Raw genomic sequence first — 18,046 nt, forward strand, 5'->3', positions numbered from 1 at the left:
GTGGTGGGGGGAGAGGATAGGGGGAATCTGTGAAGATCTGTATGTATCAGATCAGGGTGGGAGGGATGTATTCAGGGAAACAACATCTGGTAAAGCTGAGACAAAAGTAAGATTTAGGGATTTATCTTTAGGGTAACTGTGCAGGACAGTAAGAGCATTAAACACATGCTTGGGGTATTGTGTGGGAAAGAATTTTTTGCTTGCCTAAGCTTAGAATTACAGAAACTTATTTGGGGAATAAATCTGAGGGATTTTATAAGCTCTCTACATTTCCCAACATCTTTTCTACAAATATTGTGAGGAAGTAATTTTAAAATTAACTACTTAAGAATATTAAAAAGGGAAACCATCTTTGCAGGCACTTCAATTTCTTAGTACATTATTTTAGAAATAATTACCTACCTATTTTGACTCTCCCCCTCTCAGGACCTTCTCCCATTACTAGGATATTTGCTGGTTTCTAGAAATAAAAATAGAGCATTCAAATTACTATATTTATTCTTTTGACATGCTCTAAAATGGAAAAAAGTTCTTATGAAAATATCACTTTTGGATTTTCATCAAAACTATAATTGAATATCAAATACCCTCTACATAGTTAAAGCATTTGACATACTTGAAGTTAGCACTAACTTTCCAAAAACATCTTTGCTATAGAAACATTTTATTTTCAAAATTATATCATACAAATAATCACAAAGGAATTAAAGCTATCATTTCTATTTACCCCACAGAAGTAATGAGTACTAATAATTTTTAAACCTGCATAAATTATAAGCGGTCCTATTGCCACCCACAACAAAGGGCTTTTGTGGTTGAAAAATTTTATATAAAATTTCAAACTACAACATAATTACCTTCATTTAGATGAATCAAATGGTATATTCCTTGCTAAATATTTCTAAACTACAGTAGGAAAACATGATCAACATTCAGCAGACTCCATTAAAATGCATACACATTTTCAGCTATAGTTCATGCAAAAGTGAGAAATTCCAAATATAATTTCAAGATGTAGGAAAATTAAAACCAAGGCTAATACACAGCTATATGAAGAAAGGAGTAGGCTGCAAATGTATCCACCATCTTTTAAGCCATCCTTATTTGTAGACATTTGGGAACAGAGAAACTGTGGAAATAGGCTTTTGCCCAAGTAAATCTCCTCTGTAAACTCTTTACAGAAAAAAAATCATGATTCATTTATTCAATCAACGAGTATATCCTTGGTGGTGTCTTCTAGGGACAAAGAACCACGCTAACCATACTCAGAATTAAGAGGAAAAATAAAAGCATAGTAAACCAAGTTCCTAGCCTCCAGATGCTCACTGTACAAGTAGAAATGTTAGAATCTTTGTATAATACTAGAAATGAAAGCTAATTATGAGTTATGGAGAGGACTGAGGTCTTGGGTTAGAGGTTAAACTAGATTACTCTTAAGATCTCTTTCAATTTGCCAGCTCTTTTTTAAGATTCAATGAAAACGATAACTAAGAAAAAAAAAAGTTCAAAGGAGGAAGTGATGAACTAGTTTCCATTGTTAAGGGAAATGTTTACTGGAGATGGGGGGCAGCAGGTATGGCCATTATCCAGATCCTGAAAAATGAACCCAAGCTAGCATGGCAGAGCAGAAGCACAAGGGCTATGAATGAGGTAAGCGTAGCAGAGAGTAAGACTGACTTGACAGAAAGCAGAGGGCTCACGCTGGAGATAGTACAGTGAACTTAGACCCTGCGGTCTTAAATGCCAGGTGAAGCAATCTGACCTTTATATTACAGGCGGTGAGATTATAGGAAAGGGGGAGGTACCAGAACTGGGATGTGAGGTAATAAGGGCTTCAGGGCTTCATCTGAGGACTTCTCAGCTGAAATGGAGAGGAAGTTAATGGAGCTGAGTAACATTTTTTTTTTTTTTTTGTCTTTTTATCTTTTTCTTGGGCCGCAACCACAGCATATGAAGGTTCCCAGACCAGGAGTCCAATTGGAGCTGTAGCCACCAGGCCTGCACCACCGCCACAGCAACACAGGATCCAAGCCATGTCTGCAACCTACACCACAGTTCATGGCAATGCCGGATCCTTAACCCATTGAGCAAGGCCAGGTATCAAACCCGAAACCTCATGGTTACTAGTCGGGTTCGTTAACCAATGAGCCACGGTGGGAACTCCAAGCTGAATAACATTTTAAAGCAGAAATTAACAGGACTACTAGTTGAAGGCAGAAGATTAAGACAAAGGATGATAAAGATTTCACTAAGGGCTTGAGTTTATGTGACTGGAAGAATGGTGCCCTTCTGATAGAGAAGTTATGAGAGTTACTGATTTGGGAGGGACAACAACAAGAGAAGGCAATGACACATTGAGTTTGAGTAATGTGAAAGGCCCTAGTCACACTAGCCAGGAGGGTGGAAATAGGAAGATTTAGATTTGAAAGTTATTGTCACTGGAGTGTGATAATTGAAGAAAGGACACAAGATCAGTTTGCTATAGCAGATAAACGAAAATAGCATCAGACAAAAACCAAACTTAAAATTCAAGTTTGAAAACTATTTTTCAAAGATCCATTATTCTTAAGCCACTGTACACACTTTCAGGAAAAACATGTAGCCCTTGACTTCAAGGAACTTAATATTTAGGAGGGAAAGACAGACAGATAGCTTAATAGAATACCAAAACAGCAAAATAAACAGCTGGGAAAAGATGAGTCTCAGTGAATATTAGGATAATCTTTAGGAAGGAGATGAATTTAAGACTAAGATTTTGTCTTTTTGTCTTTTTTTAAGGCCGCACCCGCAGCATATGGAAGTTCCCAGGCTAGGGATCTAATTGGAGCCGGCCTACGCCACAACCACAGCAATGCCAGATCCAAGCCACGTCTGTGACTTACACCACAGCTCACAGCAACACTGGATCCTTAACCCACTGAGTGAGGCCAGAGAGCGAACCTGCAACCTCATGGTTCCTAGTCGGATTCATTTCCACTGCGCCACAATGGGAGCTCCAAGAATGACTAAGATTTTGATAAGCATAAACAAAAGAATGACTTTTCAGGCTCAGAGAACCCAAAATGTAAGAGCATTGTTACAACCCCCCTCCCCCACAGACATGGCGTATTGGGAGAGCCTTCAAGTAATTTCATATGACTAGAGCATAGAATGCTCTGTGTAGAAATAATGTTAGGAACTATGTTGGGAATAAAATATCACACTAAAGAAACAACAATGTATTCTGTAGGCTAAACTGAGACAAGACAGTGAGATAATCAGATCCATACTTAGGGGAAAACTCTGGTAGCCTTGTGAAGGATGAACTGGATAGGACAGATGGACCACCCAGTAAACAGACCAGTTGGAAGTGGGCTACAAGAGTCCAGGAAAAAGTAAGGGGACTCTAATTTGTGATAATGGTCATGGAGGAACATATAAGGGCATTTCAAGGTAAAAGTTCAAGACTTGGCATTGCTTTTTGGCATCACCTTTTCTACTGTTCCCAGTCATCCATTCAAATATTGATTGAGCATCTGGCAGTGATTTAGATGCTAGAAATATAGTAGTAAACAAAAACAGGCAAAATCCTTGCCCTCGTGGAGCTCACATTCTAGAGGGAAAAGAAACGTAATAAATACCAAGTATATAGTATACTATTACTGAAGTAATACCAAACATGCAGTATGTCAGATACTGATAAGTACTGCAGAAAAAAATAAACATGAGAGTTCCACATCTGGTATTATGACTAAGCAGGTGCTCCAACACCTTGCCATTATGGAACAACCACATGCTGCCTAAGAAATATTTCTGAAGGATCCTTGATCTCATAAGAGAGAGAAGAGATCTACAACAACCCCTGGCTCCACCCCAAATAATGGCTGAAGAAGGAAGGATAGGCAGGATGGGCCTGAGGGCAGATGTCAATAACACACTTCAGCGGGAACGCTGAGCCTTGAGCCACCAGCAAGGTGAGGGATCTGAGCCTATTACCCGACAATCAGCCAAGAAACTCAAGGGGACTAAAGTAAACCAGCAGAAGCAAAAGGAAACCCTTCCTGAAGGAAAAACTTCCTAACTTAGGCCTAAGGACTAAAAACATATATTTTCCTGCTAAAAGCAAATCATTTCCATATTGGCTTAAAAACAAAATCCATTCATATACTACTTACGAGAGATCCACCTAAGCAGAAGGACCATAAAAGCCAAAAATAAAAGGCTATTAAAAGATACATAAGGCAAACTGCTAAAAGAAGCAACTATAGTTGTGTAGACAAAATATCTTTTAAGACAAAAGCATTATTAGGAGTGGAGATGGTCACTAAATGACAGAGGTTAAATTTATCAGGAAGAGGGAACACACCTAAAAACTTGCTATGTACTTGATGTGTGTGAGTGTGTGTGTGTGTGTATGTGTGTGTGTGTGTGTATTTGATATAATTTCAGGGAGGGAAAAGACCAATGTTAACAGACTTCTTTTTTTCTTTAGGGCCACACCTGCAACATACGGAAGTTCCCAGGCTAGGGGTTGAATCGGAGCTGCAGCTGCGTGCCTACACCACAGTCACAGTAATGCAGGATCTGAGCCTCATCTGTGATCTACATCACAGCTCATGGCAACTCCAGATCCTAACCCACTGAGTGAGGCCAGGGATCAAACCTGCATCCTCATGGATATCAAGTGGGTTTGTTACTGCTGATCCACAATGGGAACTCCAACTTTTCTCAATTATTGATATGTCACGCAGACAAAAGATTAAGATGTAGACCACCCAAAGAACACAATTAACAAGCTGATCTAGCAGACATCTATACAACTTTTACCCAATAACTGGAGAATACACATTTTTTTTTCAAGTATACATGGAGCATCTACAAATGTTGTTGTGTTCAAGCAGGTCTCAAGAAACTGCAAGGCCTTATTTTCAAACAGATTATGTTCTATGATCAAAATACAATTAAAATAAAAGTCAACTGCAAAAGTATAAATTTAAAACTCCATATATTTGGAAATGTAAAAATACTTTGAATTATTCAGAAGTAAAGGAGAAAGTATGAAGAAAAATTTAAATACTCAGAAGTGAAATAATGAAAATACAACCTATCAAAACCTATGGAGCTAATGCAGTACTTACAAGGGAAATTTATAGCCTTAAACATTTATGTTAGGAAGAAAGGCTGAAAATAATTATGTGCCTAAGTTAAGAGGTTAAAAAAAAACCTCAATAGACTAAACCAAAAGAAAGCAGAAGTAAAAAGATAAAATTAAGGGTAGGAATAAAGAAGATGTGGTATACACACACACACAGACACACACACACAATGGAATATTACTCAGCAATAAAAAAGAATGAAATAATGCCATTAGCAACAACATGGATGGACCTAGAAACTATCATACTAAATGAAGTTAGTGAAAGACAAAATCATATGATATCACTTACATATGGAATATTTTTAAAAGGATACAAATGAACTTATTTACAGAACAGAAACAGACTCAAAGACTTTAAAAACTTAGGGTTACCAAATGGGACAAGTTTGGGGGGTGGGAGGGATGGAATGGGGATTTGGGGTTGGCATATGCATACTGAGGTATATGGAATGATTGGTCAATAGGGACCTGCTGTATAGCACAGAGAACTCTAGCCAGTATTCTGTGGTAATCTATGTGGGAAAGAATCTAAAAAACAATAGATATTTATATATGTATGACTAAGTTACTTTGTTGTACAGCAAAAATTATCCCAACCTTGTAAATCAACTATACTTCAATAAAACTTTTTTTTTAGAAAGGGCAATAATCTATGAATTAGAGAGGATTTATGAAGCCTTTAAGACAACTACAAGAAAAGGAGAGATGGGGCAAATAGACAGTATTAGAAATTACAAAAAGGAACATAACTGTGGATTCCATGGAGGTTAGAAGGAACCCTTTGAAGAACTTTATATCCATTAATTTAAATATGTGGGAGTTCCTGCTGTGGCACAGGGACTTAGGGATCTAGTGCTATCTCTGAGGCAGCTCAGATTGATGCTGGTGCGTGGGTTTGCTCTGCGGCCTGGCACAGTGGGCTAAGGATCCAGTGGCATTGCCACAGCTGTGGCATAGGTTGCAGCTATGGTCTGAATTTGATCCCCAGCCCAGGAACTTCCATATGCCACAGGTGTGGCCTAAATAAATAAATAATAAATAATAATGTATACAAAATAGGCAAAATCAAGAAAATGTACTAATTGACTCAAATGAATTAGAAAACCTGCAGAAACCCAAAAGTGCTAAATAAATTGAAACTGTAAAAATCTGCCTACTAAGAAAACTGATGATCAAAGAGACAACTTCTCCAAATTTTCAATGAAAGATCGTTTCAATTTTATTCAAACATTTAGAGAATATAAAAAGAGGACATACTCCCAACATATTCTAGAAAGCCAGTATAACCTTGGTAGCAAACCTAGACAAAGTATAAGAACGAAAAACTTCAAGCCAACCCCATTCATAAGTACAAATGCAAAAATACTAAACAAAATAGCATTAAGCCAAGTCCAGAAACAGGCATTCCAGAATGGCTTAATATAAGAAAATCTATATAAGTACAACACTACATTAACATATTAAAGAAGAAATATGATATAATTATCTTTATAGAAGCTAAAAAAGCAGCTGATAAAATTTAATACCCCGTCATGATAAAAACTCACAGCAAGTTAGACTACAAAAGACTTCCTTAACCTGATAATAGGTATGTATCAAAAACTAAGAAGGAAACATTAGAATCATTCCCCTTAAAATCAAGAATAACGCCCCATTATTACCATCTAAAAACAACACTGTACTATAAGTTTGGTGCTCTAAAACAATATTAAAGGCATATGCATTAGAAAGGCAGAAACAAAACTATTTTTATTTTCAGATGATATAATTATCTGCATAGAAAGCCCAAAATATTTACTGACAAATTTTAGCAACAGTAAGAGAGTTTAGTAGGTTTCTGGCTACTTAAACAATATAAACAAGTCAACTGTATTTCTATATACCAGCAAAAAAAAAAAAAAGAAAAGAAAAGAAAAGCTAGAAAATATAATTTTCCAAGGCAGCACTTCCATAGCATCAACAATAAAAAAAAAAAAATAAGTATCAGGTACCTAGGAATAAATATATCAAAGGATGTATAGGGTTTTTATACAGAACACCTTGAAACTTTATCTTAAATGACATTAAGAAGTCCTAAATAAATGAAGAGCTCATGTTTATAGATAAGACTCAATATAGTAAAGACATCAACTCTCCCCATACTTGTCTGTATATTCAATGCAATTTCAATCAAAATCTCATCAGAGTTTCCTTGTGGAACTTGAAAAGCTGATTTTAAAAATGTATGTGGAAGAGCAAAGAGCTAAGAATAGCCAAGATACTCACAAAGTGTTAGGGGTAGGGATGAGGAGAGGAATCTGGCTCAAAGCATGATATCAAGTGCAACCAGAGATTCTCATACTAAGTGAAGTAAGTCAGAAAGATAAAGACAGGAGTTCCCATCGTGGTGCAGTGGTTAATGAATCCGACTAGGAACCATGAGGTTTCGGGTTTGATCCCTGGCCTTGCTCAGTGGGTTAAGGATCTAGTGTTGCCATGAGTTGTGGTGTAGGGTTGCAGTGTAGGTCGCAGATGTGGCTCGGATCTGGTGTTGCTGTGGCTGTGGTGTAGGTTGCATATGCAGCTCGGATCCCGAGTTGTTGTGGCTCTGGCATAGGCCAGTGGCTACGGCTCTGATTAGACCCCTAGCCTGGGAATCTCCATATACCGCAGAAGCGGCCCTAGAAAAAAAAGTAAAAAGACAAAAAAAAAAAAAAGAAAGAAAAAGAAAAAGAAAGATAAAGACAAATACCCATTGTGGCTCGCAGGTTAAGAATCCAACTAGTATCCATGAGTATGCGGGTTTGATCCCCAGCCTCACTCAGTGGGTTAAGGATCTAGTGTTGCCATGAGTTGTGGTGTAGGGTTGCAGTGTAGGTCACAGAGGTGGCTCGGATCTGGTGTTGCTGTGGCTGTGGTGTAGACCAGCAGCTGCAGCTCCAATTCAACCCCTAGCCTGGGAACCTCCATATGCTGTGGGTGCGGCCCCAGAAAGAAAAAAATAAGACAAATGAACTTATCTATGAAACAGACTCACGGATACAGAGAACACACTTGTGGTTGCCAGGGGGTGGGGTGGGGGCGAGTGGGATGGACTGGGAGTTTGGAGCTAATAGATGCAAACTATTATGTTTAGAATGGATAAACAACAACGTCCTACTGTATAGCACAGGGAATGATATCTGGTCTCCTGGGAGAGACCATGATGTCAAAGGATGTAAAAAAGGATGTACGTATACATATAAGTGAGTTGTTTTACAGCAGAAATTGGTACAACATTGTAAATCAACTATAATAAAAAAAATTTGTAAACAAAAGCATAATATCAAGATTTATTTAAAGCTATAGTAATTAAAACAATGTGGTACTGGTACAGGGATAGACAAAATGAGCAACAGGAGAGATCAGAGAACCCAGATGGAACAGTGATACTGAGAGAAGAGGAACTTCAAATCAGCGGAGAAAGAAAAAACTACTCAATAAATGGTGCTGGCGCAACTGGTTATCCAAATGGGGAAAAAATAAGTAGAATGAATCCTCATCTCATACCATAAGTATCAATTTCAGGAGGATTAAGGAATTAAATGTGAAGAGCAAAACTTTAAAACTCTGGAGGGAGAGAAAAAAACTGGAGATTATCTTTCTGACCTTGAGATAAGAAAGAATTTCTTAAACAAGATACAAACAATAAGCATAAAAGAAAAAATTTGGCTATTAAAATAACTTCCAATCATCAAAGATAAGGAAAATAAAAAGAACAAAGCACAAATGGGAAGAAGTATTTGCCACATATATCAATAATAGTAACAAAGATTTAGTATCCAGAATAAAGAACACCTACAAATATGAAAAAAAAAAAAACTAAGAGGAAAATGGACAAAATGTACAGGGATTTAACAAAAGAAGAAATATGTTTAAACACTAAGTATATGAAAAGATGCTACATCTCATCAATAATGGGGGCAATGCAAATTAGAGTCACAAGGAGATATCATTTTTAACCTAGTAGACTGGTAAAAATTAAGAACAGTTGAGTAGGAAGTAGGTTGCGGAGACTCCAATACATTGCTGGTAGGAGAGTAAATTGGTATAACATCTTTGGAAAATAATTTGGCATCATCTTGCAAAAGTGAACAATTGTATACCCCTTGACTCAGTAATTCCATATTTAGATACATTAAAAAATGATCACAGCAGCACAGTTTGTAACACCCCCCCCAAAAAAAGCAACAAACAACAAACTGGATACAACCCAAGTTTCTAGCTAATAGAAAAATGGAGACATTAATTGTAGTAAAGTCACACAATGAATTTTAAAACAACAATGAAAGTCACTGAACTACAGAAAAAGGTTAAAAAATGTTCAGATCAGAGTTCCCGTCGTGGCGCAGTGGTTAACGAATCCGACTAGGAACCATGAGGTTGTGGGTTCAGTCCCTGCCCTTGCTCAGTGGGTTAAGGATCCGGCGTTGCCGTGAGCTGTGGTGTAGGATGCAGACGTGGCTCAGATCCCGCGTTGCTGTGGCTCTGGTGTAGGCCAGTGGCTACAGCTCCGATTCGACCCCTAGCCTGGGAACCTCCATATGTCGCGGGAGCGGCCCAAAGAAATAGCAAAAAGACAAAAAAAAAAAAGTTCAGATCTTGGAAGCATCACGTTGAGTGAAAAAACAAGTTCAGAAAACTATATACAGAAGGATGCCATTTTCATAAAGCTTGAAACCAAGCAAAGCTAAAAAAAAAAAAAAATTGTACTGTTTAGGCATATAGACAATGTGATAAACCTACTTTTTCTTAAAGAAATAAATAATAGATTTAAAATTCAGGATGTTTGTTACCTCTTGGGAGGAGGCAGGAGGAGGGAAAAAACGTAAATAGAAGCAAGATAATGGTAAGATTCCAGTTACTGGGTTAAGTGACAGGTTCTTGACTATTATGCTTTGTAAGGTACATACAAATATACCAAATATTCTTTTGTATATTAGCATATATTAAGAAGACGATAAAGACCAAAAAAAAAAGCAAGAAATGGGGATAGGTACTGTTGGGAGGGGGCTGGAATGTTATTTTCAGCATTATTTTATTTGCTTTTTAAAGGGTCACACCCATGGCATATTGAGGTTCCCAGGTCAAGGGTCTAATTGGAGCTACAGCTGCTGGCCTATGCCAAAGCCACAGCAACCCCAGATCCCAGCCACATCTGAGACCTATACCACAGCTTAGGGCAATGCCGGATCCTTAACCCACTGAGCAAGGACAGGGGTTGAACCCACAACCTCATGGTTCCTAATCAGATTCATTTGTGCTGCGCCACCACGACAGGAACTCCTATTTTCAGCATTATTTTATGGACTGCCTCCTTGAGAAGTAACATTGGGGTAAAACCTGAAGAAAGTGTGTAATAAGGGAAGAGCAAGTTGAAAGGCCTGATGCAGGAGTCTGCCTGGGGAACTGGAGACATGCTAGGGAGAACAGCAGGAATCAGGGAGAAAGAGTGACAAGGTGCTGAGGACTCTAAAAACACCCAAGGAATGGCTTGCTGGCTGCTTGCAGTGTTCTGCTTTGGGCACAAGTTATTTGGGTACCAGAACTGGACAGGTTCTTGAGCACTGTCTGGCCTATGCTCTAAGAGTTGATGAGGGCTGCCACAAGAATGGCAGCAGGGCAAGATCATGGTGTTTGGGGGGCTCCGGAAAAATCTCCGTGAGCTGGCAGGCTGGCTTACTGGAGAGAGACCAAAGAGGTCAATGTGGCTGGAGTCCACCGGAGAGGAGAGGTGGAGCAGGGGCAGGGGAGGGTTGAGACAAAGATTAAGGAGGGGGTTGCTGATCATATCGAATGATGTGGGGGCCTGGAAAGACTAAGTTTTACATGACTAGCATTAGCAGCATTTTGTTATCTTTCTGTCTTACCCATGATTTTTACAAATTGCATAATTTATTTATAGATTCTGCCCAATCTCTGACAGTAGGGTTTGGAGAGACTTATCATTTCCTTCCACATTACATATGTCCATAATGTTTGGTTTTTTTTGGGGGGGGTGTTTGTTTTGTTGTTTTTGTTTTTGTTGCTTTTAAGGGCTGCCGGTTTGCATATGGAAGTTCCCAAGCTAGGGGTCGAATGGGAGCTACAGCTGCCAGCGTACACCACCTCCATAGCAACGAGGGTAGAATGTGAGCCCGTGTCTGTGACCTACACCACAGCTCATGGCAATGCCAGATCCTTAACCCACTGAGTGAGGCCAGGGATCAAACCTGAATCCTCTTGGGCACTAGTTGGGTTTGTTTCTGCTAAGCCACAGTGGGAACTCCTGAAATGGTATTTTTTTAATATAAGAAAAAATAATGCTGAGAGGAATAAAGGGTAGAAGAAAAACAGCCGATGAAGGAGCTGACGAAGCTCTAAGATAAGAAAACATAGATGGTATAGGGTTCTTGAAACTGAGTTTTAAAAGGAAGAGGGGTCTTCCGCTGCAACAGAATGAAAGCTGAGAAGAGGCAACTGTGGGATAATTGAAAGGTCACTGGTGACTCAGAAAAAAATAATTTCTGTCTGTGCACTTACAGAAGCCAGACACAGTAAAGGAGACCCAAATAAATGGGGGAAAGGTAAAGGCAGATTTAGAGTACATTCTTTCAAACCTTTAGTGAGAATGGGAGTCTCTGGGATATGAAGTTTTTTTTAATTGTAAAATTATTAAATAAACCATATTATGTATGCTTTATTAGATTATTTGCAATTCCTAGATTTTGAGCTTAAATCCTTTAAAAATAAAGATATAAGAACACAAAGAGATAACGGAACAAAAATTGCTTCCTAGTAGAAATGAAAGTAGATTATGAGCTGCTGAATGGGAAAAAAGCAGGAAGATGGCCTGGGATCACTGTTAGCTATTTCTCGTTAGAAGTCACGCTATATGGAAACAGAATATGAATATGAGCACCGCGATGGAATGAGGAGACAGAGAAAAGAGCATTAGCTAGTTCTGATTTAGTAGAGAACACTGTTGACATGATATACTAGAACCTATGGAAACTCTAAGTGTGGGGTCTTCATGTAGAGCCTGAGATGAGGGCAGAAGCAGTGATGTGGTTTAGGGGAGCTATGACTATGAACTCTTTTTATAGTCTGAGTAAGCAACCCAGGGCTTGGCCAAGAGCCACAGAAAAGGGCTCCTGCAGTCAAGTTAAAATCTAGAATTGCAGAGGGAATCATTTTCTAGTGTTCACCTCTTAACTGGGATTATCTGCCCCTTTGGACAAGTAAGTTAAATGTTAAGGTCATACTTGATGTTTCAAAATAAAAACAAAATAAATAATATAATCACCATTAAAATACATTTAACTTTTCAAGGCATTTTCACATCAATTTCCTTTTTTTCCCCTTTTTTTGGCTGCACCTGGAGCATATGCAAGTTCCCAGGCCAGGTATCAAACCCACGCCACGCAGCAACCCAAGCCACAGCAGTGTCAATACTGGATCTTCAACCTGCTGAACCACCAGGGAACTCTTCGATTTCCCTTTCCTTTTTTAAAAAATTGTTTTAAAAATTTTTATCTTCAAGGCATATGTAAGTTCCCAGGCCAGGGATTAAATCTGGGCTGCAGCTGTGATCCAAGCCACTGCAGTCAGATTCTCAACCCATGGTGCCACGGCAGAACTCCTTCAATTTCCTTTTGCTTAAGGATAATACTCAACAACCTACCAAGCTAGGGGCAAGTCTCAAAGCAACTCCATCTAACCCTCAAGATTCCAATGAGGTGTGTTTGCAGATGTTATGATTGCTTAATTTTCAAAAGACTAACTTAGACGGTGATTAAGTGAAAGTGATGCTTTTAAAAAAACAAAGGAAACTGCAACTCATGCACACACACCCACACATACAAACCTAAAAGAAGGAAGAAAGGCTACCAAAATTGTTCTGACCTAGTTACATCCCAATTAACACGGACTATGCTTTACTAAAACCCCTCTTCTTACTGTGAACACAAAATGCCAGCTGTGAAAGAAAGTGATACTGCTGGGTTTGCACACTTTGGTTACCATAGAAACAGTAGAAATGGCAGGAGTTGGATGCCTCACATTTAAGTTTATCAGCAATAAAATCGAATAGACAAATCAAGGCTGCAGGGTTCGTTTTAGTTAAATTGTATTTTTAAAGGCAAAAGTCAGGGAAATAATGTGATAAACAATATGATGACTTGGAAATTATTCTTGAAATATCTTCATTTTAGCAGAATTTAGTTAATTCTTGAATCTACATGCATGATGTTTTACATGTATTCTAGATTTACCTTTTCCTTTCATAGAATCGATTTCCCCCCATAGGGTTAAATTTATTTCAGTTAATTGGCACATCATAAAAAAATAGCCTAAAGATATACAATTATCCTACTACATTTGTTTTGCAGTCTCTACCCCGGGACATTTGTGACAAAAATATGAAACACACAAGATGACTCTCATCAGCACCAATAAAGACAGAAAAACGCAAACACAATTGTCTACAATGTTGAGTAATAGGAAAAAAAAAAAACCAGTATCAATCAGACTAGTTTCTGAACAATGAACAGTGCTAGCCTAATATTAATGGTTATAACTATTCTTTTATTTAAATATAGAATTGGCACAGCTCTCATCACATTTGATACAGAAGTACATTCTCAGGAGAAACCCTCAGTTTATGTTCCTTTCTTCACACTGTTCTCCATTGTTCGCCTTGAACAAATAAGATTCTGTGTTGTAACAAACAGCGCAAAGAACCACGAGTAAGATACCTACTTTTTTAACAAACAAAATAGACATTTGCCCATAGTATCAGTCTACCGTAACTTTACCCCTTAAAATAATCTCACTGAAAGTAAAGGATTTAGACATATAATCGGATTGTTGTGATTGCAACCTCCTAAAGGGCAGGAAAGATACATCTGTTACCAATTTATGTATCTACCGAAATCCAGGCATATAATCTTATTTGTTGAATGAATAAACAAATAAATCAATGAATAAAAATGGCCAGTGGTTAGTATTCATGGTCCTTTGATAGACAAGTTCTCAATTTTAAAAGAAGTTAAAAGAAACTAGAGTAAGCACTTACCAGAAAATATGCTGAATTTACTTCTGAATATAGATTTATTAAAGTCCTGATTTTAATTACTCCAGAGTTTCAGCAATCACCCACATGTGAATACTGCAAAATCTATACCTCTCGGTCTCTAAACTCATATATATCTAGAGGTTCTCTGTGAGCTGTGTGCTGGGCATCTCCACAGTCAATCTCAAATTCAGCTTGCTCAAGCTGAGTGTTTACTGCCTCTTTCTGCTGGTATTCCCTTCTCAGTCACTCAGTCAACAAAAGCAGAAGTCTGAACACCTGTCCTTTATCACTTTACTCCAATTAATCCTCAGGCCTGATTATCTTCCTAAAGAGTGATCTCTTATCTCCCCTCCTCTCTGTCTTGATTACCCCTGACCTGTTTCAGGCCTTCATCATTTCTCAACCAGCCGCTGACCTGAGCCTGATAGAGCTGCCATCGCTGCACCCTCAAACCAATGCGGCACATCCCTATGTTGGGAGCTGTAATCTGGTTCCACTGTAATCCAGTTCCTACTTCTCTCTCCCTCTTCTTTCACTGCTTCTTGCTTTGCCCCAATAACACCCAAATGCATGCAGTTTCTTACCCCTCGCCTTTATTCATGCTGTCCCCTCTGCCTGGAGTGCTCTCCCCACCCACATTCCCCAGTTCCTCCTTATAAATTTCTCCTCATCTTTCAGATTCAACTCAGTGCAAGTCCTCCAAGAGAGACCCATCCCAACTAGTCAGGTATTCTTCTGTGCTCTCAGTAACTCATGCAGAGCTGATCCCTGAATATACCTTGCAATTTCTTTTTAAACGTTATTACTTTATGTTTATCCATTTATGTGTATCCTCCCCACCACAACGCACACTCATGAGGAAAGGGAATATAATTTAGCTACCCCGGAATTCCCAGTGCCCAGCATACTGTCTGGAACACATTAGTATGACATATGCTTACGAAGCAAATATTTTAAGTCTATAAGCCAGTACTTCTCCCACAGAAATCCAGAAAAATGGACATTAGGTTCCATAGTTCTCTAAGTGTCATACTTTAGGTATATTGTGAGTTAAACAGGACTTTGTAGTCAGAGAACCTAATCACTATTTAAAGTGCTATTTCTCATCAAAAATGCCTTCCCAGTTAGAAATTATGTATCTATAACTAGATGCAGGCTATCTTAAAAGGGAAGCATTAAATATATATATATATATATATATATATATATATATATATATAAAATGCTATTATTAAATTCATTTTACCTTAAAATGCTCTAGAAGTATCTGTAATGGGCACCTATGTTAATTAAACCTCAGTATGCACGGTAAACAGCACCTGCCAACCCAGAGCAGCACAACACTTAACAATGCACTTCTTTGTCTTTGCGTTTTAGGAGTGGTTACAGGCCTGAACAGCAGAGATAAGGTTTTCTTTTCTCTAACAAGAACCAATAAAAAGCAGCCTTTATAAAAAGCTTAATACCAGACAAACACATGTATCTAGAAGGCTATTTAACTAACTTCAAGGTCACAAACAGTATAATCAAGATCCATTCCCTATTGACAGCAAGGCCAGGAAATAAGGCTACAAAGATATTCAGATACTACCCTGTTCATTAACTAATACAATGCATCTGCAGCAAAGAAACACTGGTAAAAAGTAGTTTTTTGTTTACATTTGTGACATTCATATTCAAATCAAATAATTCAATCTTATTTATCATGATAAATTAAGAATATCAGAGGTAGGAGTTATCACTGAGCCCTCTCATTTTATTCATGAGGAAATGCAAAAAAACCTGTAACCTCAATCAAGTTCACTGTCCACAGACAGTAGCAGACCCAGGATTAGAACCCAATTCTCTCAGAGACGCATCTAAACCAGGGTTAAAAGAACAAAAGCACAACTGGAAAATGAACCATACTTAACTGACTACAGCCCTCACCAAAAGAAGACTTCTACCCAGATGTGTGCTTACTAAAGAATATGATCGCACAAAATCACCATCATAAGTAATCTCTCAGAGAAATGAATCCTCGGTGCAAGATCCCCTCTTTTTTATTATTTTATTTTATTTTTGCTTTTTAGGGCTGCACCAGCAGCATATGGAAGTTCCCAGTCTAGGGGTCAAATCGGAGCTACAGCTGCCAGCCTACGGCCACAGCCACAGTGACAGCAACACAGGATCCAGCGTACGCCACAGCTCACAGCAATGCTGGATCGTTAACCCATTGAGCAAGGCCAAGGATCGAACCCGCAACTTCATGGGTCCTAGTTGGATTCATTTCCTCTGCGCCATACGGGAATTCCAAGATCCCTTCTTGATAAACATACCATAATTTTCACTAGAGATTTGAAATCATCCTATGGTGCTGTCAAATAGAATGCCTATAGTGCTATACAGATTCGTCCTAATTCATTAATTAGTAATTAAAATGGGTGCATCTTATTGTATACAAATTCTACCTCAGGAGTTCCCACTGTGGCTTAGCACCTTAAGAACCTGACATAGTGTTTGTGAGGATGCCAGTTCAATCCCTGGCCTCACTCATTGGGTTAAGGATCCAGCATTGCTGTGGCATAGGCCGGCAGCTGTAGCTCCAATTAGACCCCTAGCCTGGGAACTTCCATACACCACAGGTATGGCTGTAAAAAGAAAAAAAAAATCCACCTCAATAAAATTAATTTAATAAAATAGTATGCCTGAATTGATTCTTCAGATTTAAACACAGCCCTCAAAGTACTGGGGCTCCTTCTGTGGGCCTTGGTTCTAATGAGTTTCTGCCAGTGCTGTCACTGTGGAATTTATCTTGATTATATATCGTTTTAGATACTTTGAAGTCAGCTTGGCAAATAGCCTTCTAGATATAGCAGTTCCCTGTATTGTCAGTACAGGGAACTAAAACTATGCTAAAGTTAGCAATCATCAAAAGAGCCCTGTCTCTGAGCTGAACCTTGCGAGGCCTCAAAGGCCACTATGGTCAAACCACGTCTGCTTTGAAGTTGGCCAGCTTAGAAGTGTGATTTTTAGTGTCTATCACTTACCTACTAAACAGATGGTAGAGCACTTTGCTCCAACTCAAACCCACAGAGGCACAGGACTCTGCTGAAAGCTCCAGTTACTGGGCTATGTGTATGGACGATGGAAAAACTGACATGCCAAAAGAATCACAGCCCATATCTAGAAAACACCTCAATAATACCTTCTTACATCTGTGAGGTGTATGTCACAGTATCCAGAGCATTGTAAGAAACATTACCTTGCCCATCTTCACAAGGCCTGGGCAGAGGGGCAGTAGGACAGGAGTCACTGCACATGGATGACATCGCCACCGTCCACGGCCTGCAGCCTGCAGTCATGAGCAGCCGGCCCACTCATGGCTCTAAGGCACTAGTCAGGAAGCAAAGGTCATCAGCAAAAACCCTATTGTGACACATGAGCATGATAAGATCTCTAACTGTCCCAAAGCACCTAAAATTGCAGGTTAGAAGATAACTGGGCCGTATTTTACTTTTCATTGTTAGCTCAGCATTCTAAGTTAAGATGATTATGTCATATTAAAATAAATACTTCTTTCAAGTAGAATGTTAATAAATCAAGTGAATAATAGTCATTTGATTAGGATGGAATCGTTAGAATGAAAAGTTATGTGAAACTCTAACTTTGATCTCATGTAAGCAAGTTTTTTTAACTTTTATATTTTTAAACTGAAGGCTTGGCAGCAAGTATTAGCAATATTTAAATATAAACCAGATGAAACATGGCCTACTTTAAAAAAAAAAAAAAAAAAAACACCAGGAAGCATGTTTCTCATATTCATAGTAGGGCTCTACTTTGTAAAGCAAAAGGGG

The 18,046-nt window shown here is 38.5% G+C and overlaps 1 protein-coding gene across 7 annotated transcripts in view; it reads right to left on the reverse strand.

Annotated features, from left to right (window-relative positions):
- CDK19 (cyclin dependent kinase 19) overlaps positions 1 to 18,046 on the reverse strand; it is a 204,427-nt gene that overhangs the window by 35,578 nt on the left and 150,803 nt on the right. For all 7 annotated transcript variants that reach the window (XM_021091172.1, XM_021091136.1, XM_021091165.1 and 4 more), the window contains one exon: positions 403 to 460. In XM_021091172.1, the coding sequence (XP_020946831.1) occupies positions 403 to 460 (58 nt within the window). The remainder of the gene's footprint in view (positions 1 to 402; positions 461 to 18,046) is intronic.

Source organism: Sus scrofa, chromosome 1 (genome assembly GCF_000003025.6).
Source record: "Sus scrofa isolate TJ Tabasco breed Duroc chromosome 1, Sscrofa11.1, whole genome shotgun sequence".
NCBI lineage: Eukaryota > Metazoa > Chordata > Mammalia > Artiodactyla > Suidae > Sus > Sus scrofa.